The sequence below is a fragment of the Cinclus cinclus genome, chromosome 19 (genome assembly GCF_963662255.1).
Source record: "Cinclus cinclus chromosome 19, bCinCin1.1, whole genome shotgun sequence".
Lineage (NCBI taxonomy): Eukaryota > Metazoa > Chordata > Aves > Passeriformes > Cinclidae > Cinclus > Cinclus cinclus.
Window position 1 is genome coordinate 8980176 of NC_085064.1, and position 26742 is coordinate 9006917.

At 57.7% G+C, this 26742-nt stretch overlaps 2 protein-coding genes across 2 annotated transcripts in view; both read right to left on the reverse strand.

Annotated features, from left to right (window-relative positions):
- Positions 1-99: 99 nt before the first annotated feature.
- On the reverse strand, positions 100-5114 carry SLC31A2 (solute carrier family 31 member 2). The gene is made up of 4 exons (XM_062505753.1): positions 5064-5114; positions 2303-2369; positions 1291-1468; positions 100-761 (listed from the first exon to the last, which is right to left on the reverse strand). The coding sequence occupies exons 1-4, from the start codon at positions 5067-5069 to the stop codon at positions 593-595; spliced, it is 420 nt and encodes a 139-aa protein (XP_062361737.1). The 5' UTR covers positions 5070-5114; the 3' UTR covers positions 100-592.
- A 1681-nt stretch (positions 5115-6795) lies between these two features.
- LOC134051704 (collagen alpha-1(I) chain-like) overlaps positions 6796-26742 on the reverse strand; it is a 79934-nt gene continuing 59987 nt past the window's right edge. The window contains exons 19-69 of the mRNA XM_062505657.1: positions 26449-26493; positions 26145-26198; positions 26015-26059; positions 25740-25793; positions 25411-25455; positions 24862-24915; positions 24172-24216; positions 23551-23604; positions 23079-23186; positions 21904-21957; positions 21642-21695; positions 21395-21439; positions 20787-20840; positions 20547-20591; positions 19900-19953; positions 19002-19055; positions 18741-18794; positions 18503-18556; positions 18156-18209; positions 17925-17969; positions 17585-17629; positions 17172-17279; positions 16847-16900; positions 16595-16648; positions 16363-16416; positions 15997-16104; positions 15547-15600; positions 15189-15299; positions 14862-14915; positions 14683-14736; positions 14395-14448; positions 13938-13991; positions 13018-13125; positions 12832-12885; positions 12639-12692; positions 12296-12349; positions 11864-11917; positions 11634-11687; positions 11351-11404; positions 10639-10692; positions 9743-9796; positions 9613-9666; positions 9395-9448; positions 9268-9285; positions 9057-9110; positions 8807-8869; positions 8418-8583; positions 8072-8178; positions 7697-7777; positions 7266-7454; positions 6796-6945 (exon numbers count right to left, since the gene is read on the reverse strand). Of these exons, the coding sequence (XP_062361641.1) occupies positions 6796-6945; positions 7266-7454; positions 7697-7777; positions 8072-8178; positions 8418-8583; positions 8807-8869; positions 9057-9110; positions 9268-9285; positions 9395-9448; positions 9613-9666; positions 9743-9796; positions 10639-10692; positions 11351-11404; positions 11634-11687; positions 11864-11917; positions 12296-12349; positions 12639-12692; positions 12832-12885; positions 13018-13125; positions 13938-13991; positions 14395-14448; positions 14683-14736; positions 14862-14915; positions 15189-15299; positions 15547-15600; positions 15997-16104; positions 16363-16416; positions 16595-16648; positions 16847-16900; positions 17172-17279; positions 17585-17629; positions 17925-17969; positions 18156-18209; positions 18503-18556; positions 18741-18794; positions 19002-19055; positions 19900-19953; positions 20547-20591; positions 20787-20840; positions 21395-21439; positions 21642-21695; positions 21904-21957; positions 23079-23186; positions 23551-23604; positions 24172-24216; positions 24862-24915; positions 25411-25455; positions 25740-25793; positions 26015-26059; positions 26145-26198; positions 26449-26493 (3351 nt within the window). The remainder of the gene's footprint in view (positions 6946-7265; positions 7455-7696; positions 7778-8071; positions 8179-8417; positions 8584-8806; positions 8870-9056; positions 9111-9267; positions 9286-9394; positions 9449-9612; positions 9667-9742; positions 9797-10638; positions 10693-11350; positions 11405-11633; positions 11688-11863; positions 11918-12295; positions 12350-12638; positions 12693-12831; positions 12886-13017; positions 13126-13937; positions 13992-14394; positions 14449-14682; positions 14737-14861; positions 14916-15188; positions 15300-15546; positions 15601-15996; positions 16105-16362; positions 16417-16594; positions 16649-16846; positions 16901-17171; positions 17280-17584; positions 17630-17924; positions 17970-18155; positions 18210-18502; positions 18557-18740; positions 18795-19001; positions 19056-19899; positions 19954-20546; positions 20592-20786; positions 20841-21394; positions 21440-21641; positions 21696-21903; positions 21958-23078; positions 23187-23550; positions 23605-24171; positions 24217-24861; positions 24916-25410; positions 25456-25739; positions 25794-26014; positions 26060-26144; positions 26199-26448; positions 26494-26742) is intronic.

Genomic DNA, 26742 nt, shown 5'->3' on the forward strand with positions numbered 1-26742 from the left:
AGATGATTTTATTAAAAGGGGTGTCCTGAGGAAGCAGCAAGAGGCACCTGGAGCAGCATTTCCCCCCTGGCACAGCCACACCAGCGGCTCAGGGGTTGCTCCAGCCCCATCCCTGAAGCGCTGCACAGGAGCAGGGTGGGGGTGGCAGGATCCCCCCCAGTGTCCCCAAAGGCACTGTGTGAAGAGGGGCTTGGTGAAGGGCAGCTCTGGGCAGGAGGGCAGGGGGTCCCTGTCCCCAGCTTGTCCCCTCCCCCAGCAAGTCACCGGATCTTTCCCGTTCCAGCCAGGATGAACCTCCTCGAAAAGCAGGGAGGGGGAGGAAATGCCAGCACCCCCCCGCTGTCATCACCCGGACAAAGGTCCCTGAGAGCCGGGGGACAGCCACCAGCCGAGGCCAGTGGCAGCGTGGTGAGTGCTGGCCATGGGGCTCCCCATCCCCAGAGCAGGGCCAGCCCCGGGGGCCCCCAGCAAGTCCTTCAGGTTCTGCATCCCACAGAGCACGGGGACAAAGCCAGACCCAGCAGAAGTGGCAGCAGCTATTCCAGACAAAGGAGCAGGAGGTGGGACACGTGTGCCACCAGGGCGGGGGGCCCTAGCCCCGGCCGAGCAGGGGGTACACCATGAAATAGCCCAATGTGGAGCCAGCGATGGCCCCCAGGAAAATCCAGGCATTGTAGGACATGACAGCCAACATCACCATATAGCCCAGCACCACCTGCACCACGTGGAACAGCGTCTGGCCCACGTGGAACCAAAACCACCTAGGAAAGGAGACGGGAAATGCCATCAACGAGGGGCTGGGGCAGCTGGAATCACCTCCCATTGGGAGCCTGGAGTGGGCAGAGGGGGGTTTGGGGAGCAGGGAGACAGGTGGTGGTTGTGAACAGCAGTTCATGGGGGAAACCCTGCTTCAAAATCAATGAGGCTGGCAGTAAGAGCAGCCTCAGGAATGATCTGGGATTAAATACAAGAGGAAAAATCCTGGGCTTGGCTCCAAAGGAAGGAACTGCCAGGGCCAGGCTTGTGGGGACTCCCCAAACTAGTAGGACCCTCCTGCACCCACAACGGCTCTTGGAGGTGAACATGAGCCTCTAGCCACCACCCTGGACATCTCCCAGAGGATCCGGAGGGGCTGGGCTGCCCCTGGAGCCACCTCCCCAGGCTGTACCTACCCCCCTTCCCTGGGAGCCCACAACTCCTCCTCACAGCCCTTCTCCCCTCTGTGCTGGCCATGGAGCCACAAGCCACCCCTGAGCCGCCAGGTGGGTGCCGGGGGGGTCCCCGTGGTACCTGCCCTGCGCAGAGCTGCTGTCCCTGCTGTCCTCCTCCTGGGGCTCCGTCAGGGCCTCCTGGCTGAGGCTGCGGGGCAGGGCCAGCAGTGCTCGCTGCAGCAGCACAGCCTTGCCCATCTTCACGGCCTCGTAGAGCACGGACAGCAGCAGGATCACCAGCACCGAGAGCACCATCCCTGCAGGAGAAACATCCCAATGCTGCCCATGCATGGGGAGAAGCTGTGGGGCTCTGCAGTGCCCCAGCAGTGCCCAGCACGGGGTGTTTGGGAATATCTATGGGGTGAGGTGAAGGGCTCCTGGCACTGGGGTTGGGCAGCAGGGTTGTTAAATGTCAGGAAAGGATGTATTTAGCTTTTTAATTCACAGAATCACAGAACTAGGTTGGAAAAGCCCTTTGAGATCAACCTGTGACCTCACCCAACAGAACTTTGTCACCCAGACCATGGCACCGAGTGCCCCACCCAGTCCTTCCTTAAACACCTCCAAGGACAGTGACTCCACCTCCCCCTTGGGCAGCCCCTTCCAATGCCCTCTCTGTAAAGAAATTTTTCCTAATGTCCAGCCTGAACTTCTCCTGGCTCAGCTTAAGGCTGTGTCCTCTTGTCCCAGAGTGCTGCTGTGAAACAAACACACAGCTTTGCATCGACTCCACGAGAAACAAAGGAGTTAAAACATGTTGGGATAATCATCAAGAACAGAGAGTAAAGTGTAAAAGTGGGAAGCTGAGCCATCCCCAAGTGATCTGGGGAGTTGGCAGGCTGAAGGGGGATGCTCCACACAGCTCCCTCTTTGCTGCTCTTGGCTTGGGAGGATCAACTCCTGCCCTGGGCATGCCCAGGGCCCAGCAGGGCAGAGCAGGTCCTGCCAAAAAATGCTCCAGAAGCTGTGGGGTGATGACTGTGAGGAGTCCACAGCTCTGCCCAAGCTCTGCAGAGAGTGGATGGATGGATGGATGGATGGATGGATGGATGGATGGATGGATGGATGGAGTCCCAGTGCTAGCAGCCTACCTGTGGTGCTGTGGACATTCCAGAAGTCAAAGAGCAGCACTGCTGTGTCCGAGAAGTAGAAGGTCATCTGGAAGAGAGGCCAGGGAAGGAGCAGTGCTGGAGCCCCTTGGGGTGATGGGTGCCCACACTGTCAGCAGGAACCCCCTACCCTGGGATGCTCATCTGGGGATTCACCAAATGGTGCAAGTTTTTTCCCCAGTTCCGAAATGGGAAGAGGAACTTGCACAGGCAATCATAGTCACGCTGGCTGGGTTGAACTGTGATCTTCAGCAGGGCAAGTTTCACCCCCAGCAGCAGCTCCTGTGCGTGTCTGGGCCGGGACAAAAAAACAGTTTACCCCTGTGACAAAGAGAGATGAATCCAGGACTTGGATTGGGGGAGGGAAGGTCCCTGGGGACAGGTGGAGGCTGAGGGGAAGCTGGGGAGCAGAGCCTCTGCTCCCCTCTGCCTACCAGGGCAGAGAAACCTCCTGCACTGCCAGCACACCCAAAAACTCAACCACCAAGGCACCCAGAGCCACAAGTGTGACCCCCAACAATGGGGGCCAGGTCCAGGGCTGCCTGCCTGGCAGAGGAGCGTCAATCCCAACACTGCCAGGCCCTGCGAAGGCAGCACCCCTCCTCCTTCAGCCCGCTGAAACAGGAGGAGCAGGAATTGCTCTTGTGTAACATCAGCTGCAGAGCTCATAGCCAGCTGTCATGTCTTGCTCAAAAGGTGGAATTTTGTTGGGTTTTCCGTGCTCCCTTTGGTGAATCTCTCTAGGAGGTGTTTGTGGAGCTCATGGCTACTCCTCTCCTGCATGGATCCATGTTTGGATCTGTGTTTGGCCGCTCTCTCCTGCCTTTTCCAGCACCGGCAGGGGTGACTGACAGGACCAGGACCAGCCTCAGCCAGAAATACCATCCAATACCCTGTGGGTGTTCAGGCACAGCCCGGCTCCAGTTACACCCCCCGGCCCTTGTTACCAAAGCACATTAGCTCATGTAATTGGCTCGCCCTTTTAAGCCTCCTTTGGCCACAGGTTAATGATAATTAGCCTTCAAATGAAGCTATTTCTCCTTCACGGCAGGCCTGCAGTGTGGTGGAAGGAGCGGGTGACTGTTTTAGGGATGGGGGACAGAAGTGATGGGCAGAATCAGAGTCGTTAACTTTGGAAAACCCCTCTAGGATCATGAAATCCAAATTTTAACCCAGCACTGCCAAGGCCTTCACTAAACCCTGTCCCCAAGTGCCACCTCTATGTTTTTTGAACAATTCCAGGGATGGTGATTCCACCCATTCCCTGGGCAGACTGTTCCAGAGATCCAAAAAGATCCCTTTGGTGCCCCAGCCTGGGGTGCAGCCCCATGTTTTTGTGTGGCACCAAATGATGCTCCTTGGGCCAACAGCTCCTCTCCTACAGCGATGCCACGGAGACATTTCTTGGTGGGTGAAGGTCGGGAGGGCAAAATCCTAAAAATCCCTGCATTCTTCCCAATAGGGAAGAGCCACCACAGCCAGGGAGGTGTGCCAGGCTCAGAGATGTTCAGAGGGAGGGGATCCTGTCCTCCCCCACCTGCCCACGCAGCAGGGATTGAGCAGGTGCCCAGGTGAGGCTGCGCCCAGCTCCTCCCCCGCAGGAATTCACACCAGGAAAAAAGGGAAACCTCACCGTGCATTAAGGGCCGGATCCGCTGCAGTTTTGGGGTTATTCTTAGCAAAACCGGTGGTGCCTGCACAAAGCAGTGCCAGACTGCATCCCAGCCTGCTGTTCCAGTCCAGCTGGGATGTCTGAGCCCACACTTGGGGATAAAGCTGCCTTCCTGCAGCACCCCGACCCCACTCTGAGCAGCACAGCGTCCCTGCTGTGTCCCACACTGGGACACACTGCCCATGGGGGTGTCCCCAAACTGGGATCCCCCTCGGGACCGGTGTCATCCTCCAGACCTTGCTGCTCCAGGGGGCTGCTGCCAGCAAACCAAGGGGGCTGGGAGCCTTAAACATCAAACAGAACCGTGCCGTGGTTTGGGTTGGAAGGCATCTTAAAGCTCATCGTGTCCCATCTCCTGCCATGGGCAGGGACACCTTCCACTGTCCCAGGCTCTTCCAAGCCCCATCCAACCCGACCCTGGGCTCTGCCTGGGAGATTTAAGGAGTTTTGGTGGGGGGGGGGGGGGGGGGGGGGATATTCATGGGGTTCCAGAGCAGATTTGTGGGGTTCCAGGGAGACTTAAGGGGTTCCAGAGGGGTATACATGGGGTTCCAGAGTGGATTCTCAGGGTTCCAGAGAGGTTTTAAGGGGATCCACAGGGGATTTAAGGAGATCCAGAGGGATTCCCAGGGTTCCAGGGAAGTTAAAGGGGTTCCAGAGATAATTCTCGGGGTGCCAGGGGGGATCACGGGCTTCCAGTGATACCTGAGGTATTCCAGGAGGGGATTCACGGGATTCCAAGTTGAATTCTTGGGGTTCCAGGGGGATGCATGGGGTTCTGGGGTGGAATCACTGGGTTCCAGGGGGGATTCTAGAGTAGATTCACAGGGTTCCAGGAGGGATTCCCGGGATTCCAGGGGGGATTTCAAGGGGTTCCAGGGGGGATTCCCGGGGTTCCAAAGGGGATTCCTGGGGATCCAGGGGGGTTTCACGGGGTTCCAGGAGGGATTCCCGGGGTTCCAAAGGGGATTCCTGGGGATCCAGGGGGGTTTCACGGGGTTCCAGGAGGGATTCCCGGGGTTCCAGGAAGGTCTCCCGATCCCGGCCGTGCCCTGCCCGTCCCAGGGCTACCTGCATGGTGGCAGCGGCGACAGCGGGCGCGGGGCCCGCGCGTCCCGTCCGGCGCTGCTGTCCCGCCGATGTCACCGGGGAATCCCGGGACTGTCACGGCTCTGTCCCGCCGATGTCACCGGGAGTCCCGGGACTGCCACGGCTCTGTCCCGCCGATGTCACCGGGGAATCCCGGGACTGTCACGGCTCTGTCGCGCCGATGTCGCGGCGCTGTCGCAGCCGCGCGGGGCTCCACGGGAGCTGTAGTCCGGCGGGGCGGGGCGGTGTCATGTGTGTACCACGTCTGTGCCATGTCTGAGCCATATCTGAACCATGTCTGTGACATGTCTGTGACATGTCTGCGCCATGTCTGTCCCCCTCCTCCCGGATCCCCGGTCCATGCTCAGCATCCCTGGGTTTCAGGGTTTCACTTTCCCTTCTCTCCTGGCTCCACCCGCTTTCCCCCCGCCCCATCCCGGTCCCGGAGCTGATCCAAAGCGCTCAAGGGTTTTTGTGTTAGTCCCCCCTTCCAGCACCCGGGGTGTGCACCCTAAAAATGCTGAAAGTTTTTGGGGTGTTCACCTGGAGAGGAGAATGCTCCAAGGGAGAGCTCAGAGCCTCTTGCAGGGACTAAAGGGGCACCAGGAGAGCTGGAGAGGGACTGGGGACAGGGGATGGAGGGACAGGACACAGCGAATGGCTTTTCCAGGGATGGATGGGATATTGGGCAGGAATTGTTCCCTGGCAGGGTGGGCAGGCCCTGGCACAGGGTGGAATTCCCAGAGCAGCTGTGGCTGCCCCTGGATCCCTGGCAGTGTCCAAGGCCAGGATGGACACTGAGACTTGGAGAAACCTGGGACAGTGGGAGGTGTCCCTGCCATGGCAGAGGGTGACACTGGATGGTCTCTAAGCTCTATTCCAACCCAAAGCATTTAGGATTCTATGATTTTATTTTCCCCATAGACAGGCAGAACAAAGAGGAACTTTCCTTCCAGCTGTGGCTAGAAGCACACGGGTGCTTGCTCCATGCTGGGACATTCCAACCATCCCCATCACGTCTGGGAACAGCGAGGGCTCAGCTACCCCTGCCTCAGTTTCCCCAAGTGCTAGCAGGTGCAGATGCCCACAGAGGCACCCAGTGCTGCAGGGCCTGGCTCTACACCACTAAAATCCCTCAATGAGATGGAGACTCAGCAGCGTTTGGGGGGCATTAACATTTTCACCCCTTTGCAGCACTTGGTGTCTGGCTGGGATGGAGGTGCTGGAGCAGCTCCACACTGAGCTCTCCCAGGCTCACCAGGGCCACTTCCCAGCCCAGTCATGGGGAATCAATGTTCCAACCATTTCTGCATTGGAACCTGGCAAAGAAAAGCTCCTTTCCTTCCCTTTTCCCCAAGCTGGCACTAGTTTTGCTCCTTGCTTTTTTTCTTCCTTACAGACAGTTCCCAGTGATTATAATTACATGAACATCCCCTAAACAGTAATTAAGTCAGCACCTTCTCATATAATAATATATACATATATAATATATATATAATTTATAGAGAAATTACTTTTGTAAACAATATTCCTCTACTCCAGAAGGAAGTGAAGTCCAGGGCATAATACAGCTCCAAACACTGAGTTTGGAGAGAACCAGCAGCTCTGTGGAGCAGATGGGAGCCCTGTGCCACCCCCAGCATCCACTTGTCCCCAGTGGGATGGCTCCTGGGTGGGGACAGAACCAGCTGGCTCGGTTTAGGTGGCACCACTTTCAGCTGAAGCAAACTGGTCCGACTGTGAAACCAAACTGGTGCGAGGCGTCGCCGTTGTGGAAGACAGCCAGGTCCCGCAGGGGCAGCAGCCACAGCTCCTCCGTGCTGAACTGGAAGATGGTGTCGGTGATGGAGGACTCGTTGTCCAGCTGAAATGACCACCAGGGACAGCTGAGTGGCACCAAAGCCTTCAGCTGAGGGCCTGGAGCTCCCTCCATCAAGGCTGCTCCTTGATGCACCCACTTTCCATCCCCAGCCCTTCCTGGCTTTTCCAGGGTGGTGACCTCCCCCATATCCCCCAGGGCCCACCCCATCCCTTGCCGCATCTCAGGACCGGGGAGGAGAGGATGTCCTCCATCCTCAACCACCCGCTGCATCCCAAACTGTTGGAACTCAAACACCCTCCAAAGGGCTCCCCAGATGGCGGGAGGTTTTTCCAGGCACAAAGGCTGCGCAGGGCCGGGCTCACCAGGCAGCCCTGCAGGCTGGCAGCATAGCTGCGATCCCGGGAGTCGGTGAGGAAGCGGATTTCCTTGTGGGGCCGGGGCCGGCCGCGCTCGGGGGCCGGTGTGCAGGAGTACGAGACCTTCTGGGACGCGCGGTGGCTGTGCAGGCGCAGGAAGCGCAGCTGCACCGGGCTGGCCCCCGCGTATTCCAGCTGCAGGGACAGAGGGACAGAAAACAGCGGGGGATGCTTCGGGGGGCTCTGCTCCCCCCGAGGATAAAACCTGCCAGGGTCCACCGCCTGCTAAAGCACTGGAACTCCTCGCAGAAAGGAGGTGTCCCATCCCTCCGTGCTCAACCAGGGGACCCGGGTGCTGTCCCACCACTTCAGGGTGACACTTGGAGACCCCCGACCTCATTTCTGTGTCCCCCTGGCTGTTCCAGCCGGGCACTCACCAGGAAGCCCCCGGGCAAGGTGCTGAACCACTCAAAGGTGTTCTCAGAGCTGTAGGTGCTCAGCCAAGCCTTGATGGGGACCTAACGGGAGCAGGGACAACTGTCACGCTGTGCCAGCAGGGGATAGTGGCACTGACAGGACAGAGAGCCAGCACAGAGCCTGTGTGTGTGACCTGTCCCTGCAGCCTGACACACACGATGACCAGGATCCTCACTCCAGAGTGCTCCAAGAGCTCCCTGCCAGGGCAGTGGGCATCAGAGTGAGGGACTGGTCACCACAGCGTGGGACTGGTCACCCTGTTCATCTCCAGCCCCATCAGCCCACCCTGAGGGGTCCCTCGGGGCTGAAGCTGCCCCATAAAAGCCACCCTGTACCTGGTTGTGGACGGGGGCTATGCAGGTCTCACCCCCAGCTGTGAAGTTGCAGAAGGCCAGCAGTGCATCCTGGGGGCTGCCTTGGTTGGGGTCGATGTAGTATTGCCCTGGAGGGAGGAGAGGAGACCCCCTGGCACCCAGGCTTGGCAGAGGGAGGGTGCCACACAGTGCCATCCCACCCCAGCTGGTGGCCTGGCTGCCAGCCTGTTTCTGCAGGGATGCTCACAAAGCCCATCTGACCTCATTCCCCAAATCTTTATTCCCTCTTTATTTCAAATAGCTGCCTGTCCCTTCACAGGCTCTGGAGACAGGGCCAGGTCCAGGGGGTCCCCCATGTCCCTGGTACCATCGGGCAGGCTAGGGTGAGCCAGCAGCAGCTCCTTGCAGGTGGTGGCTGGGTTGGTTTTGGTGCCATTGGGATGCTCCATGAGAGCTTGGAGCTCTCGGCTCAGGGTGCCCAGCAGAGCCCAGACCATGGTGTAATTCAGGTGGTTGGAGGAATAAATGAGGTGCTGAAAGAAAAGGAGGGGATATCACCAAGCTGACCACAGATTCCCCCACCAGGAGCATCATCAGGTGCTGAGGAAGGGGATGACACATGCAGGGGACAAGGACAAATGTGGAGGGAGAGGGAGTAGCTCGATCTTCATGGTCCTGGTGCACAGGAGACCTCAGAAGCAGCAGGACATGGGACATTGCTGGCAGCCTCTTCTCTCCTGGTCAAGGGTCACTCACCTGCAGCTCCTCCTGGGACAGCATCAGTGCAGGACCACTGGGACCAGGGGGACCAGCCAGACCCTGGGGGATGATGGCAGTGCTGCTGGCACTGGCTGCTGCCCATGAGCCCCTCAGCAGCTTCTCCATCAGTGCCAGCAGCTGGACATCCCCATGGAATGACAGCATTGCATGGCAGGGCCTCACCGCCACATTTGGGGGAGTGGGGGATCCAAATTTTGGGATGAGGGGCATCTTTGGCTCTGCTTACCGGCATTCCTGGTGTGCCCCTGGGGCCTGGCAGGCCTGGGAAGCCTCTGAGCCCCTGCCAAAGGAGGAGGTGGAAAAGGGAAGGAAAGTGAGGTGGGAGCTCTGCTGTGCTGAGCTGCACCCCCACGGCCCCCCTGCACCCCTGGAGCTGGAAGGAGGGAAGGGATCCCATGGCAGGGCTGATCCTGCTCCAGCTGCTCCCCACGACTTACTTTGGGTCCAGACAAGCCCTGGAAGGGAAGGACAAAGCCAGGCTAAGAGGGAGGCAGGTGGGATCAAAGCTGCATCCCTGTGGGGCCAGGAGTGAACCCCAAACCTGCGGCAGGGGGAAGGACTCACCGGTGTCCCAGGTATTCCAGGGTGTCCCCGTGGGCCAGGGGGGCCAGTGTCACCCTGCAAGGACAGCAGAGGAGCTCAGGGTGCTACACAGGACATCCCCCAGCCTTGCATCCTTCTACAACCCACCCCCTTCCCCAGGTGGAGTTATATGGAAAAATAAGAAATTCACCCCAAATAGTCATTTTATATCCTGACATCCCTTTCCACCCTACCCTTACCTGCTTTCCCTTGGGTCCTGGCCTCCCAGGAACACCATGGGGTCCGGGCTTGCCCTGGGAAATGTGGCAGGACATCACACAGGGTGACAAGGGACTTAGAGAGGGGAGAAGAGCCAAACGTGTCACACACCTTGAAGCCATCATCCCCTTGCTGGCCAAGGTCACCCTTGCTGCCCTTCTCGCCCTAGGAGAGAGTCAGGGAGAGCTTGGTGGTAAAAGGAAGGACAGACCCCCCAGGACACCAGTGTGGGTGGAGATATTCCCAGTTAAGGCTGGCTGAAAAATTTCAGGACCAAAACCCCCAACCCCCCATCCTTTTGATTCCATAGAATTCACTGAAGCCACATTGCTGGGCACAGAGACAGCAGGAGGGATGATCAGCTCCAAACTGAAAGGATCATCCCAGACTGAAATATCTCTCAGGAAAACCTTGGAAGTTGTCAGACAGCACTTGGAGAGAATCAAGAAGATTCTCTGTCTGCTGAAACCAGAAGCAGGGGGGGAAATCCCAGCACAGCCTCCCCCCTGCCTGCTCTCCCAGGAACTGCTCACTGAGCTCACAGTAAATTTGAAGTTTTAATTAGTTTAATATTTTTTTTTTCCTGAAGGGTCTGATCAGCTCCCTATTGCCAGGGACTGCTTGTCACTCTTATTTATGGTCATGGGGCTGAGGGATGGGATGGGATGGGATATTTGGGATGTGCTCAGCTTCTCCAGCCAAGGCTGGACCCATCAGGAATAGCACAAGGGAGGTTCAGCTCATGCTGCATCAGCATCAATGCTGAGAGCAGGGATTAAAAGGCTCCACACTGCTGCTTGCAACTCCAGGAGGATAGAAAAGCTGGAAAAGCACTGGATTTGGGAGAAAATCCAAAGGTTCTCTTTCCCAGAACCTGGCGGCCAACCCCCAGAGAAGGATGGTGCAGTCATCAGGGTTCAAAAAGAAGGGAATTAGGGATGGCATTCAGCCAATTAAATGCCACCCTGTGCCCAGTGTCCCTGCTGTGCCTGGCACATGTCCCCTACCTTGTGTCCTTTTGGTCCAGGGTCTCCTTTGATGCCCTTCAGCCCTGGGATACCCTAAGAGAGAAACATGGAACTGCCTTACCCTGCTGCTGAGCTGCTCCTGTCAGCCCCTGGCAAGGAGGGATCTCCCCACCCCTGAGGATTCTGAGGATTTCAGGCAGTTTTAGAAATTTTGAGGCATTTTCTCATTGTTTCTTTGATTTTTGCTTTCAGGAGATCCCTCAGCAAAGCCCATTAAAAATGCACTGGAGGTGCCTTGGCTGGCTGAGAATATCCAGATTTTTTTTAAGGAACTTGCCAAAGTCAGGCTTTTTTTTTATTTTAAGCAGAAAAAAACCAAAACATTTTCTAGTAATTAAAATAAATATTTGAGTCCTTTTTGCTGGCTGTAGTTTGTCCCTCCAGCCATTACAGCTCTCTGGTTAGGTGGGCACAGTCCCACCAGTGCTCAGCAGTGCCTGGCTTCAGACGCACACCTGAAAAGAAGAATTTGGCTTCCAGAACCACGTTTTGGGAATGATTTGATTTGCCTGACTACACACACCATCCTGGGATGATAATTAGGGAGAAGAAGACAGAAAGAGATGGATGAACCACTTAAAAACTTCCATCATTTTAAACATGTCCCTGCTTGAGGTCCCTGCAGAGCTGGGTCACCCAGTGGTGTCAAACAGGGAGCAGTCAGCACCCCAAACCCCACACTGATACTCACATAGGGTCCCTGGGGGCCCTGGGGTCCTGGAAATCCTTTGTCACCTGGGTAGCCCTGAAATGCAAAGGGAGAAGCCCTGGCTGTGCCCAGGGTGATGCTCCAGGGCAGGGAGAGCAGCCCGTGGGGGGCTGCAGGTGTGGGAGATGCCCCTGTTGGGCTGGGAGGCTCTGGGGGGACAGAGCCCTCAGTTATCACAGTTAATTCTTTTCTAACCCGGGGTTCAGGCAGGTGGGAGCACCCCCAAACTGCCAGGGGGGCAAGGCAGCCTCACAAAGCCACCTACCTTGTGTCCCCAGGGACCCCGTGGGGGCTGCTGGCCCATCTTGCCTCGCTTGCCCTAGGGACCACAGATGAAAGACTCACAGTTCCAAATGAATCCAGACATCCCTCATCCCTCCAGGATCCCCTCTCCAGGGATTCCAAGACCCCAGAAAACTGGGACTCCCTGCACGGGCTCCAAGGAGCAGCTCCCCACTCCCTGCCACCCTCTGTGGGGACAGCAGTGCCATTTACCCGTCTGCCAGCTTCTCCTGGGACTCCTTGGTCCCCTTCCTGCCCTGGGTCACCCTGGGGGAAGAAGAGATGGGGGATGTGGGTCTCCCACAGCTCAGCCACATCCCAGGACTGGGGAGGAGGAGCTGCTGCCTGCAGGGAGATGAGGACAGAGCTCACCAGGCACTGGGGGATTCTGGAGATGGGCACCAAGAGCTGAGGAGACCCCCTGTGCCTCCCAGGGCCTCCTGGAGGCAGGATCTGCCAGCCCCTCACCCAAAAAACAACTTAGGGCAACCTGTGTTTGCCAATGGGGAAAAACAGGTTCCCCTGGGCAATTCCCAGTTTTCTCTCCATGGTACCCAATGGGATTGACCACCTCAGGCTTGCCCACCCCATGCCTACTGGGCCGTGCCCCCAGGTGCCATCCCCAGGGGAAGATTTTGGGGGTACCTTATCTCCTTTGCATCCTTTCCATCCTTGAGGACCAGCTTGTCCAGGAGACCCCTAAAATCCCAAAGGAGAAGGAAACCCCTCTGTGAGGATGCTGTGCCAGGGATGCCCCTCCTGGCTTCCCTCCCTGCCTTGCCCCAGTGTGCACAGGAGGATTCTCTAAGCTGGAATCTTCCCTTTGGGATTTTCCCTCTCTCTGGAGCAGGCTGGGCAGAAGGGGGCTGTGGGAGGAATCAACAGGAGCAGGAGATGGTGCCTGCATTGGATTTGACACATCCAGGAGATGCCAGCATCCCACGACCTCTTCCAGGGAATACCACCACGGCTCCATCCCACTCCTCACCATTTGTCCCGGTTTTCCTGGCTTGCCTGGCTCCCCTTTTGCACCCACCAGGCCCTAAGAAAGAAAACAGAATTCAAGGCAAATCCAAAACTTTGGGTTATTCACCCAAATCCCAGGCAGGCTGTAAGAGGGACACAGATGTAGGAGGCTGGAAAAGCTGAGCAGGGAATGGGGCAGAGAGGAGCCCGCTCACCTCGGTGCCACTCAGCCCGGTGACTCCAGCTTCGCCCGGTGGCCCAAGAGTCCCCTGAGTTCATTTGGGGACAAAACATGAGGCTGGCACCAGGGGAAGGCAGGAGGGCACAGCTGGGGCTGTTGTCCCCAGGAAGAGCTGTGCCAGGGATGTTCCCTGCCTGTCCCTGTGGAGCAGAGGCGTTACCTGCTGGCCTGGCTGTCCCTTGGAGCCCATCACTCCTCTGGCTCCCTCATGCCCGGTGTAGCCCCGGAGCCCAGGGGCACCTGCCAGTCCCTGAGCCCCCTGCGAGCCCTGCAGGGCACAGAGATGGGGACACTGCTCACCCCCAACCCCAGCAGGGCCTGAGCAGCTGCCCCTCGAGAGGCTTCAGCTGCACTATGAAAATCCCCCTAGGGTTTATCCCACAGAAAATACCCCGGGAGTTTATTCCACAGAAAATCCCCCTAGGGTTTATCCCACAGAAAATGCCCCTGGAGTTTATTCCTGACCTCTCCCAGTAAGTCGCCCAAGATAAAGGCTTGGAGCAATCTGGTCTGTGAAAGGTGTCCCTGCCCATGGCAAGGGATGGAATCCAATGAGCTTTGAGGTCCCTTCCAACCCAAACCAGTCTGGGATTCTGTAAGGGCACATCTTCTCCAGGCAGAACGGCGCTGCAACGTGGGAAAACTGGGATGCACGTGGGATTTTATCCTGCAGCTGAGCTCAGGGCGTCCATAACTCTCTGTCATGGCCATAATCCTCATCCTGGGGCACCTCAAATGTTCCAGGCACTGGGCAGCTCCCGGAGCCCCTGCGGATCTGCTCCAAGCAGGGGGAAATGCAGAGCCCTGGAGCTGCCTCAGGCAGATTCCAGCAGCCAAGTGCTACCTGTGCAACAACCCTGGCACTCTGGCACAGCTTTTAAGAGCTCTATTAAAATTCCTTTAGGGAGCTTTTGCTGTGGGAAAGCCAAGGAAGCGGTGACTCAGTCCCAGGGCAGGAGCTGGGAGCCATGGCCAGGCTGGCAGAGCTCACTTTGCAGACACCCCCAGGGTGAGACACATCCCAAAATGCCACCAAACCGCTTTTCCAGGGGAAATTATTGTGGGCAGACTGGTACTCACCACTGGGCCGGGCTTGCCACCATCTCCCTTCACTCCATCATCCCCAGCCAGTCCCTGTGGGAACACTGGGGGTCCACACAAAGCCCCTCACCACTGTGTCCTGCACCTCTGTGGGGACTTGGAGCATCCTGTCCCACATCCCACACTCAGCTGTCCAAGACAGCCCTGGGAGCCACGTGGGAGTGAACAGGATTCAGCAGCAGGAACAGGTTTTCCATGAGGCACCCCTGGGTGCTGGAAAGGGTCTGAGATATTTGGGGTTTAGGCACTGGGAGTTTGGGGTTTTAGGGTCCCAGGAGTCAGTGCTGAGGTATGAGGTGCTAAACCCCCTCCTCATTTCTGAGCCCCCCGACCTGACCAGTGAAGGGACAATAAATCCTTTGGGTTGTACTGGAAAGGGAAGAGCTGGGGAAGCCTTTGGCAATTCCCAGCTCTGCAACATTCCAGGCATCAGTACCTCAAATCCTGCAGCCCCAGCAGGTCCATCCATGCCTCGTGGCCCTGGATCTCCCTGGGAAAGGAGGGGAAACAGCTCTGTCCATGGAAAAACCCTTCCCTGCCTTGCTGGCTTTGGATCTCAGGCAACAAGGGAAGGGCTGTCCCATGGCAGGTGTCCCTGTCACCAGCCTGCCCAGGACATCCATGCAGGCAGTCCCAGCACATTCCCACCAGGAAAGCTTGGGAAGAGGCCAGAAAAGGGAGTTTCACCCAGAGATGAAGGGTTGGAGCCATCATCCCTCCATACCTTCTCTCCCTCGGGACCATCGATCCCAGGAGGACCTTGGAGTCCTGTCCCCCCCTGTTCAGGGAACAAGCAGAGGAGCGCAGGTCACTGAGCCCTGCCCAGTGCTCCCAGTCACTCCCATGTCCCCTCACCAGGTCTGTGACAGATTGAAAGTGGAGAGGGGACATGATCTGACTTACAAACCATCCTCTGGCTCCAGCAGGTCCTGCAGCTCCGGTGACACCGCCCTGGCCCTGGCACACAGAGGCAGACGTGTTCCCAGCCCGGCATTACCCCAAACTGCCCCACAAACCCAAACCATCCTTTTGTGCCAACAAGACCCAATCTGGGTGTCATGCCTGTGAGACATGAAACTCCCTAATTATGGAGATTTGATGATTCCTAGGACTTCCTGCAGCTCCCAGAGCCCCAGGTTTCCCACCAGGGGTGTGTCCCCCCCTTGGCACCCATCACCCGGCCTTTGGGGACACTGGAGGGTGAGGCAGCCCAGCCCCAGCTGTACTTGCCAGCAAACCTTCTCGGCCCTTCTCTCCCTTCTGGCCTTTCCCTCCAACTTCCCCCATGGCAGCTCCTGGACCAGGAATTCCAGGAAGGCCCCTGGGGCCAGCATTGCCCTGCTCAGGGATGGAGACGAGTGTCAGCACAAAGAGGGAAAAGTAACAGCAATAAATGAGCTTCTGCATGGACATGAACTGTGTCACCCTCTGGGCAGGTGCCACAGAGAGCAGGTCACCCTGGGGTGCTCCTCAGCCATGGAGATGCCCTCATCCTGCTCTGTCCCCACCTTGGAACAGCAGAGGTTGAGAGGGCTAGGGGTGTTCCCAAGCTGCTGGAAAGAGGGACAGAGTTAGAGACACCCCTCACCTTCTGTCCCTGCAGTCCTGGCTCACCCGGGTCTCCAGTGTCACCAGTGTCACCCTGCCCAGGGGGAAATGCCCATGTCAGACACAGCAACTGCTCCCCAGCCCCATCCCAGGGCGGGTTAAAAGCTGGCTTTGATTTCCATGGGCATTTCCACACTCCCCTGGCCGGGATTTTGATGCTGGGTAAGGCACAGCCTCACCTCCTGTGCCAGGAGATCACCCCAGCTGTGACCCTGCTACCCCAAATGTGAGCAGGGACAAAATGCTGAGCACACCTTGCCCAGCAGAGGGATCCCAAAATATCAACCCCCGATTCCATGGGAACATCCCAGGCTCTGTGGGACAAAGCCACGGCATGGGCAGGGTGCAGAGGCAGCACTTCTCCCATTCCCTTTCCCTTTCCCATCCCCATTCCCATCCCCATCCCCTGTGGGGACAATCCCACACGTACTTCCTTGCCTTGCTTTCCAGGCCGTCCTGGTGGCCCCTCTGTCCCCTCGTCCCCTGAGTCTCCAGGACTCCCTCTGATGCCTGGAGCTCCACAGGTTCCTGCCTCTCCCTGGACAGGATGAAGATGACCAGGATGATTCTTGACTGCCTTTTCCAGCTGAGTCTGATTCTGCCCTCCATCATTTCCCATACTGGGAAAAACCCACTTTTCTTATAGGACCCCCCTGCCATGCCCAGCAATGTCAGTCCCCAGGCATGAGGGTGCTGGGGAGCATTTCAAACAACTCCCATGGATTCAGGCACCTGTGTGACCCTTCAGGAGTGGGGTGAGCCCAGCACCACCCCCAGCATCAGCCCCAGCACCCACCTGCTCACCCTTGGGCCCCATCTGACCCTCTGCTCCTGGTGGTCCTGGTGGTCCCTGTGGAGGAAAGAGAAGCCCAGCCCTAGCACAGCTCGTTGACCCAGCTTTAACCTTCTGGCTGTTTGGAGGATCAGCAGCCTCTTCCTGCCCTTTCCTATCATTGGAACAGGGAATTGGGGAGGGAGAGGCTGGAGCAGCCCCATCAGGGTGGTGACACGGTTCCCAGGTGTCGTACCTGCTCCCCATCCAGCCCGCGGACTCCAGCTGCCCCAGGATCTCCCACCTCACCCTGCAGAGAACACAAAATCAGGACAAGCAGCCGTGGTGGTTCTCTCTCTGCAGCTCCTTGAGATGTAAATTCCCATCCCACAGGGATGGGGCCAAACCGGGATCGGTGCTGGCCCCCACAGCCCTGAGGAGCTCAGAGGGGCGAGCCCGAAGCTCTGGGCAGCTCCCAGGGAAAGCAAATCCTCTCCTCTGTCCTCACCTTCTCTCCTCTCATCCCTGCAGGCCCCTTGTGTCCATTTGGACCTTCCCGGCCCTGAGAACAAACACCTCACATCAGCAGAGAGGCTTGGCCCAAATTCAGCAGCCTTTGCAGCTCCCGAGTGGGGTCTGGGATGTCCTGGCACATCACACATTGCCACGGGAAGAGGATCCACGCTCCAGCTCCTCAATCCCCCTGCAACAGCTTCCCTTTTCCTTCCCTTCCTGCAGGTGCTTCAGGGAGCTCCCCAAAGGTGCTGCTGCAGCAAAATCCTTAATGCCTGTTCTCCTGAAAGGATCAGTGGAGAGGCCCCAGCAGCACTCACCGGGTACCCGGCTGGGCCAGCAGCACCAGCTGCTCCAGGAGCGCCTCTTTCTCCACCCAAGCCAGGCTTCCCAGGAATGCCATCCTGCCCTCTTGTGCCAGGAACACCCTGCGAGGCCAAAAATCCCTTTAGGCCCCCCAAAACACAGCTCTGGCAGGGCTAAGCCAGGGAGAGCCCCATGGCTGATGCAGCTCAGCCACCTCAGGGTCCAAAGGTGCCACCTGCTCCAGGCTCCATCCCTGCAGGTGTAGGACATTGCTGTCCCCACACCCCACCTGTCACCACCCACACACAGGGTTTGGGGTGTTCTCTGCCCCACAGCCACCCCAGGGATGGAAGTGCCCTGGAGTGGGCACCAGTGTCCACCCTGTGGGACATCACCCCAGCCTAGCAAGGTGTAGCTCTGCACTTACAGGCAGCCCTGGGAGCCCTCGAGGACCTGGGTCACCTGTTCTGCCCTGGGAAAAGAAGGATGTTCAGCAGCGTGTCCATGGAACGGGGGACCAGGGAACTGGGATCAGAGTGAGACTTTGCTCAGAGAAATGCCCATGGTCTTGGGACCATCTCAACGGTGTCTGTGCTGCATCAGGACAGAACTCAGCCACCAGGGAGTGGGACCAGGGTCCTGCCTGCGCCCAAAAAGGGGTTTGGGAGGGATCCATGCTGCAGGCAGCACAGGGGATGCACTGCAGGTCACACATCCATGCAGAGGGATTGGAGCAGCAGGAATACAGGGAGCAAGGAGAGCCCTACCTGGGAGCCAGGAGCACCACGAGGACCAGGGGGACCTGGCAGGGCCTGGGGGACAGGAGCACCATCAGTGACACAGCCCTGACTGAGCCCTTCCCAATTTAACTGCAAAACTGGCAAAAATTCCCCATGGCAAAGATTTGCTCTTTTCCCCACTCCTGGCCCAGCACAGAGAATTTGCTTGGTGCCTTCCAGGGGGCTGGAGCTGCCTGAACAGCGGCAAACAGAGCTTACCTTTGGACCAGCTTTTCCTGGAAATCCTGGTGGACCTTGAGCTCCTCTTTCTCCCTGTTGGAAGGCAAGAAAGATTTCCTTTCATCTGTATGTTTTAATGCAAAAACATCTTTTAAAAGCACAACAAAACAAACAAAAACCAGCTCTTAGAACATCCAGAGGTGTTCAGGCAGAGGAGGTGCTGGACTGCCAATGGTTCACCTGCTGTGGGACACAGATCCAGCTGTTCTCCTCCCACCATGGCTGATGGAGACTGTGGACACCTCCAAACCCATCCACTGGGTTCAAAACTCATCCCAAAAATGCTTCCAATGCTTCCAGTGCTGGAGTGGGTATCCCATCCCTACCTTGTCTCCCCTGCGTCCCAACCTCCCGCGGTCTCCAGCAGGTCCTGGATAGCCCTGGGAAGAGCTCGGGGTTAGGAGGCAGCTGGGGCTGCCTGGCATCTCTGTGTTTTTGGGAGAAGGTGGCTGAGGGAAAGGCAGGAGCCCTGGGAGGATGGTGAGTGCCCAGCTGGAGGCTGCTGCAGCCTCCTCCCAGTCCGGCCACCGCCGTGTCCCCTCTGTGGGCAGCTCCATCACTTACATAGGTGCCCACAGGTCCTTGTGGCCCCTCCAAGCCAGGCTTCCCAGGCAGCCCCTGCCAGGCAAAACAAGGGAATTAGCAAACCCTCACTCCTGGGATGCATCAGGCACCCTCCCTTCCTCAGTGATCCCACGGGATGTGAGGAGCCCTCTGGCTGAGTCCATGCAATCGCCCCAGGTCTCCCTGTGGCAGCCCAGAGCCTCTGGGGGCTGTTCACCACCATCACTCCCCAAAACAGCCCCCCCAAGCCCCAGTTCTCACCTTTGGGCCCAAGGAACCTGGGTCTCCATCAGGTCCAGGCTTTCCTGGAGAGCCCTTGGGGATTATTTGGGGAAGAGGTGTCAGTCAAAGGCTGAGACGAGCCCCACCGAGCCCCCACTGCAGCCCCTGAGCTCATGGCCAGGGTCACCTGGGGCCAGCAGGGTCACAGGGGGGCAAACTCGGCCACTGTGGCTGGCCCTACTGGCTCCTGCACACTGGCCCCCGTGGCTGGTGGGACTGTCACCAGGGAAGGGGACAATCCTTGCTCCCAACATCATCACCACACCCAGCAGAGTGCGAGCTCTCAGGGAGGAGCTGTTCCAGCTCCAGGAGCTGTTCCAGGTCTCCATCCCAGATCACTGAGCTGGAAGGGGCCCACCAGGATCACCCAGTGCAGCCCCAGTCCCTGCCCAGACCCCCCAACAATCCCCCCCTGTCCATCCCTGGCAGCGCTGTCCAAACGCTCCTGGAGCTCTGGCAGCCTCGGGGCCGGGACCATTCCCTGGGGAGCCTGGGCAGTGCCCAGCACCCTCCCTCTGAACCTGTGCCACCCTCTGCCACTGGGATCTCCTCCCAGGACCCAGAGCCAGCTCCTGATCAGCCATGGAGGGTTTGAATGAGCTGCCATTGCCCATGGACACTGTGCTGGGCTCAGGGAGACCCCTCAGTTCCTGGAGCTGGCTGATTCCTTGGGGGAGTGATTCTGTTCTTCCCTAGCCCCAGCTACTTCCACCATTGAGGCTTTTTAATGTCTTTTATCAACCAGGTAACACCAGGTCCTATAGATGCCCTGATTCCCAAGGAAAGTCCCACATTCCCCACCAGCAGCACCAGCCCCACTGATATCCCACCTAGAAAAACACACAGTTCATGCAGAGGAACATTATTTTTTCCTTACTACGGATCCAGGAGTTCCGGCGTGCCCACGGCCCCCTGGCAAACCAGCAAATCCCTGGAGGAAAGGGCAGCAGGGGAGCCATGGAGGGAAGGCAGGAGAGGAGGATGGAGACACTCAGCCCTGGTTTGAGCCCCCCACAAAGCACAGGGGAAAGGCACAGCCTTCCCAAGGCTGCACTGGGGCTTTTCCTTAAAATCCAGCTCCTGGATTTCTCATGGAATCACTATAGTTGTGTGTGGACAGAGACAGCACCCACTTGTGCCCCCACATGCTCTGTGTGATGCTGGCAGCACTCGGGTGTGTCTTTGACCCAGTTTTCATCCTCCCTTTTGAGGGAAGCACCAGGTTTTTTTTGTATTGTTTTGTTTTTTTTAATTTCAGAGCAAAGATAGATACATGAAATCCTGCAGAAGAAAACACCTACTGCCAGCTGTGGTCTTGCTGCTGGATCTGTACAGGATAGCTGTGCCAGGGGTGGAAAATCCCACTGGCCTGTTCCCAATCCCTCCCTGCTCAGCAGGATCCCCAGAGGAGCACCCTCTGGCTGCTCTTGCTCCACCCTATCCCACAGACATGTTTTGGGGGCACATTCCCAAAGGGATAAAGCTGAGCAGGGGGATGGAAGGCCAGAAATCAGTTCTACTCACCAGTGGTCCCTTCCTGCCTGGGCTGCCCATGATCCCTGGGTGGCCCTGCAGGACAAGGATGAGGATGAGGAGGCAGAGCAGCCTCTCCCAGTCCCCATTATGGCAAAGTCCACGGTGTCAAGGTCTTGTCCCACACAGCCACGGGGATGGGAGGTTGGGAAGTGTCCCCCTGGGCTCAGCTTCCCCAGTCACACATGCCAGCACCCTGTCCCCAGCCAAGTACAGATGTAGGATGGGAACCTGTGTACCAGGCTTTCCTTCTGCTCCCTCCGCTCCCGGCACGCCCCGCGAGCCCTGCAAGGAGAGTTTTGTCTCAGGGTGACCCCACCAAGGGCTCCTCTGGCCCCAGGGGCTCCCTGCAGGGTGACAGTGTGGGACATCAGCGGTGGCACTGCCTGGCGTGTGTGCAGCTGGGGGTTCCTCAGTGCACAGCTCGTCCCACACAGTTCCTGCAGCTCCCCCTGCTCCACTCCACCTTGGGATGGGAAATAACATCCGTGTGGGAGGGAAGTTGTTTTCACCAGGAACACCTCAGCTGGGTTTTCCTTCCTCCTGCCCCAGCTATTTATTCCTGGCTCCTTCACCAGCCACAGCTCTGAATACCAGAGCTGCCTTATAAAGTTCTTCCCTGGAATTTTCTGTGCTCAGCGTTCCAGAGAAAGTCATAGTGCTTTTAGGCAGGTGGTTTGTCAAAACGCAACGTGCCACAGCCTGAGCTGCTCATCCCCAACTTTTCCTGTGCAAATTCCCAACCCTCTGATCTGGCCACATCCCACGATGCTGCTCCCACGCCCCAGAGCTGACAGCTCCACGTGGCAGCACAGGGATGTGGGATATCCTCTACTTACGGGCAGTCCAGGGACTCCAACCAGCCCACGCTGCCCCACACGGCCCTGGAAAACACCAGGAATCACAAAACCACCCACCTGCCAGAGGCAAATTGCAGGTTTGGGGGAAAACCTTGTGCCTGAACGATGTGCTCTGTCCCAGCACATCCCAAGCCAAGCAAGGGATGTTTCAATCCAGGGTTTTCAATCCCCCACAGCCAAAGATGCTCCAAGATCTGGTCCCAAATTCCAGCATCCTATTAGTTACCCGGGCTCCCCGTGGTCCTGGGGTTCCCTTGGGGCCATCAGGTCCTTGGCATCCCTAAAATCCACACAAAGGAGAATGCAGACACTGCAAATCTATAGAGGCAGGGTAGGGGGATGCCATGCACAGGGAGGGGACCAAGAGGCTGGAGACCCTCCCAGGATGGTGTCCCTGGGTGCTGGAACCCTGGCAGGGTGGGCATGTCCCTGTTTTCCATGCAAGGAAGTGGGCAGCCCGTGGGAAAGCAGCAAATTTTGGTGCTGACCTTGGGTCCCTCGCTGCTGTTGAGCCCTGCAGGGCCAATCTGACCTTCTTCCCCCTGCAAGGAGAGAGGGGAGGAATCATTCCCAGAAATCATCAGCCAGCCTCTGATCCTGGGGGAGTCACCAGCCTGCTGCTGGTGTAGGGAAAAACACTGCGAGTGTGACCAGAGGTGACATTAATAAATGTCCCCAGTTGAGCTTTGGTGGGAATGGGGACTTCTCCCATCTCCCAGGGTTAAAAATCCAGGCAGAAAGAAAAATCTCAATGTTTTGGTGTGGCCCAAAGTGTCACAGTTGGATGTTCTTATTTCCTGGTGGACAAATTAAAGGCAGCTCCAAGGACCGCAGTGCCAAGGCTCCTGCCTGCTCCAGCCCCAGTGCCAGCAGCGCTGCCTGGGAGGGTGGACAAGGCAGGGAGATGATTCCTGCTGCATCCCCAGCCCCTGGAGAGGTGGGAGGAGTTGTTATGCCTCCTGAAGAGCACAAGAGCAGATCCACAAAGGTATCCCAAAAGCCTTGAGAGTGGGAGGGCATCCTCTGAAGACTAGAAAGGTGGGTGGGAAAATAATCCTCCTTTTCCTGAGAGCTGGGAATCACTAGAGAATCACAGCCTGGCCTCAGTTCCCAGCTCAAACACGGATCTGGAGGTGGGTTCAGTCACCCAGACAGCTCTCTGTGAGCACACGCTGCAGGAAAAAGCATTCCCAAACCCTCCAGGGCTGCCAGCACAGGCTCCAGGAGCAGGGAGCCTGGCAGGAGTCAGAGAGGGGCACAAAATGAGCAATCCATGAACCGTCTGCGCCCAAAAGCTGCAAAGGAGCTGGCCCAGAGAAGGGACCCAGCAGGATCCTGCAGAGCTGCTCGGGCTGGGGCAGCTGGGGAGGGCTGGGAATCCTCTGCCTGAGGCTGCTCTGGCATTAGTGAACCCAGCAGTGAATTTTGGGATGAAGAGGCATGGAGCAGGCACAGCAAAACTCGGTCTGGGTGCTGGGGGCACCTGCAGCCCCAAGGCCAGGGGCTCTGGGCCAGGCTCCCAATGGCTGATGCTGTTAAAGGCATCCCTTAGGAGAGATCCCATAAATCAGCACTGCCTGCCCCCCTCAGGGCTGTCCCCATGCTGTGACACAGGTCACAGGTGTGCTGCCCCAGGACACTCCAGCCCAGCAGTGGCACTCACGTCTGATCCCTGTGGCCCTGCTGCCCCTCGGGGGCCAGGGAAGCCCTGCAAGCCCCCCTGGCCCCGGGTTCCTGGGGGTCCTTTTGCTCCCTGTGCTCCTCGTGGGCCCTCGGAGGAATAAAACACAGAATGTCACAAAGGAGGGGCAGCAATTCCCTGATCCATGGGCAGGAATTCCCCTGGAGAACCCGTCACTGGCAGGGGTGAGCACCCCAAACCCTCCTCCCCAGCATCCCTGGGGCACCAGAAATGGGGAAATACCTTTCTCAAACAGCCAAAGTGAGATGGAGCAGTGAATGATGGATCAGGTGGTGGAATCAGCAAAAAATGAGCTGCCTGGCTGTCACAGTCCCCAAAACCCAGCAGAGACCCAGGGTCCTGGGCCAGCCACACCCACCCACCCGAGCTGGATGAAGCACATCTGAACAAGAGGGAGCAGCTCTGGGAATTCCACAGGCTTGGGAATTGGTACCTTGCCTCCTTTGGCTCCCAAATCTCCCTTGGCTCCACCTGGACCTCGGCAGCCCTATAAGAGCAGCAGCAGTGGAGGTTACACTGAGAAACTCCTGTTGCAAGCTGTGATCTGATTCTGGCACCAAATAAAGAGAATTTTGCCCTCTTCTAGTCGGGGTTTTCATCTGGATGGGCCTTTCTGAGCTGGGAGCAGGGATCTTCTGGATCTGCTCCTCGTGGTGGGGAGGCTCCAGGGCTTTGGGGCTTAATCCTCACCAAACCAGCCCCAGCACCCCATGCCAGCACCAGTTCCAGCTCCCAGCTGGTGGTGGCATCTCTGGCACCACCAAAACAATGACAAGTGTCTTATCCTGACTGCTGTGTTCCTTAACTCAGGCCAAAGCACTCCCACTTCCCTGAACCTCCCAAAGGCAGGGGATCCTTTAGGACACTCCCAAGTCTGAAAGCTCCTCTTATTACAGCAGAAGGAACCTGAGCTCAGCTCTGCCTTCCCAAACAGCTCCAGCTGCCACCTATTCAAACATCAAATCCAAGCACACATAAAGACTATGGAGCTACAGCTCTGAGCTGCTCTGCCATGCAGGATCCAAAGCAGGATCCCACGGATGCCATCACTCACCCGCTCTCCTTGGGGGCCTTTTGGACCTGGCAGGCCAAGAAAACCCTTCAGAGAGAGAGAGGGAATGCAAGTTAAAAAAGAAAAGCACAAAGGGAAGTACTGCATATGCTCTTGGAGGTGAGAACCCTGCCACAGCACTGGGATGGGATGGGAAACGGAAGGCACGGATTTGGCTCAGCAGAGTTGCTGCTGAGATCCCCCAATGGGATGTGGTCCCCAAAAAGGGACCAGAAGAGTCACAAACCCTCCCAAGGCTGCCCCTAAAATGAGGATGAGGACCTTGTTTAACTCCAAAGTGCACTTCCCCAGACCCCACCCTGCATCCCTGATCCCATTGCAAGCCTCAGTTCTCAGCTCTCTGGGTTGGGGTCCCAGGACATAGGAAAAGGGCACCTGGGCCCGGCAGGAGGAATGTTGGGCTGCCCAAAGCCTTTGGAAAAGGCAGCTGACCACCCAAACCCCTTGGGAAAAGGGTGCCCCAGGGAAGAGATGGGCAAGGCTGGGCCATCTCTGCTGATAAATCTAGGGAAAGAAAAATCGAGGTGCAGGAGTGTCAGAGGAGCTTTGGGGGTGACATGGGCATCTCCATCAGCCCTGTGGGAAGCCAGAGGAAACAGTGCTTTCCCTGCAGGATTTTATGGGGAGGATGAGAGCACCCCATATCCAGCCACCCCCTTCCCATGCACTTACTCCAGGACCCTCCTGTCCCAGCTGTCCCCTCACCCCAGGGGCACCATCTGTACCCTGCAAAAAGAATCCTGGAATCACAGACTGGAGGCTGGCAGGGACCCACAGAATCACCCAGTGCAGCTCCTGTTCCTACCCAGAACCCCCAACAATCCCCCCCGTCCATCCCTGGCAGCGCTGTCCAAACGCTCCTGGAGCTCTGGCAGCCTCGGGGCCGGGACCATTCCCTGGGGAGCCTGGGCAGTGCCCAGCACCCTCTGGCTCAGGGAAGAACCTTTCCCTCATCTCCAGCCTGAGCCTGCCCTGGCCCAGCTCCAGCTGTTCCCTGGCCCAGAGTGAAGAGCTCTCATCAGAGCACCCAGCCCCTCCATGTGCCCTCCCCAGCATGACCAGGGACCTCCAGGTGGCATTTGGGAGGTCACCTGGATTGCTGCCTCCTCTCCCCTCCAAAACCAGGGACAGGGACCCCCTCAACCCCATGGGTCAGGTCCCTGAAGGGAAATCCCTCCAACCTGAGCTTCATCCCCACCAGGTACAGAAGAACGCTCTTACTGTGTCTCCTTTGGGACCAGGGCATCCCTCCAGCCCCACTGGACCCTGGGGAAAGCAAAGGCAGGGGGTTGTTGGGAAGAAGATGGATGTGGCTCCCTGTCCTGCTCTGTGGATGAGACCCCAGGAGCTGCCTCACACCTCAGGGACAATATCCCCACCAGGTCACCCAGGGGACACAGCCCTTCCCACCCACCCACTCCTGGGTGGCCACAAGGACCCCCAAGGTCAAGGATTTCACATCCACTTCCCAAATATATCTGGGACAAATCCCAGCAGCTCCTGAAAGAGAGGCGGGGGGATGCACCCACCCCAGGACAGCACCCACTCACCTGAGAGCCCCTGGGGCCAGGGGGGCCACGTCTGCCCTGCAAGCCCTGGGGTCCCTGCAGAGGGGGGACAGGGAGCTGACATTAGGATCAAAACCTCTCCTGGGAATTCCCAGCTGCTGAGGAGTTCCCAGTTTTTGGCACACTAAGGGATACAGAAAGGATTCCGACTCCTGACACAGTTTTGGGGTGGGTTGGGATCGCATCCCAGCTGGAGGACAGCACTCCAGGCTGGGTGAGGCTCCATCCCAGGACACCCCAGCCCGGGGATCGCCTACCTTGGGGCCGCGGGGACCGGGCATCCCAGGAGGGCCCATTTCCCCCTGCGGAGAGAGCGGGGCAGGGGCGCGGTGAGCGCAGCGACCGCACAATCCCAAATAACAAAGGATGGGAGCGGGGCACACCCACCTGAGAGCCATTGATGCCTCGCCATCCCACGGATCCCGGCTGGCCGGGCTGTCCCTGCAAGGCAAGACCCACAGCCCCCACGGGGGGGGTGGGACAGGGACTTCTGAGCATCCCCGGGCTACTGGGGATGCTGGAGCGTTTTACTGGTGAATTTTAACACCCTGTGTCCTTTTGCGATTCTCCCCTCACTGCCAGGGATGGTTTTAACCAAATGCAGCATTTTTAGGTGTAAATTAGGTGCCACTCTGGGCAGCAGCAGCTCTGCCGCCTGAACTTCCCTCCGTAACAAACTCCTGAGACTCACCATGGGACCAGCAGGGCCTGGGGGACCCACGGAGCCACCTTCTCCCTGAAGCAGGAAAGAAAAAAAAATGCCTTTTTTTTTTTTTTTTTGCTTTGATTCTCTCCTTCATCCCAAGTCCCTCTTTTCCTTTACATCATTTTTTCACATTTCTTCACATCAGCTGCTTGATGTCCCCTTGGACATTTGCTGACCAACCCCAGCTGCCTCTCATGCTGGAGAATGCATCCATTCACCACCAAACCACTTCAATTTTCCTTTAAAATCCTTTTCCAACCGTTTCCTGGACAGGATGTC

Excerpts from the sequence above, each read along its gene's own strand:
- SLC31A2 (XM_062505753.1), bottom strand. Across the intron at positions 1,469-2,302 it reads GAATGTCCACAGCACCACAG|GGATGGTGCTCTCGGTGCTG; the intron begins GTAGGCTGCTAG and ends TTTCTCCTGCAG. Across the intron at positions 762-1,290 it reads AGCAGCTCTGCGCAGGGCAG|GTGGTTTTGGTTCCACGTGG; the intron begins GTACCACGGGGA and ends CTCCTTTCCTAG.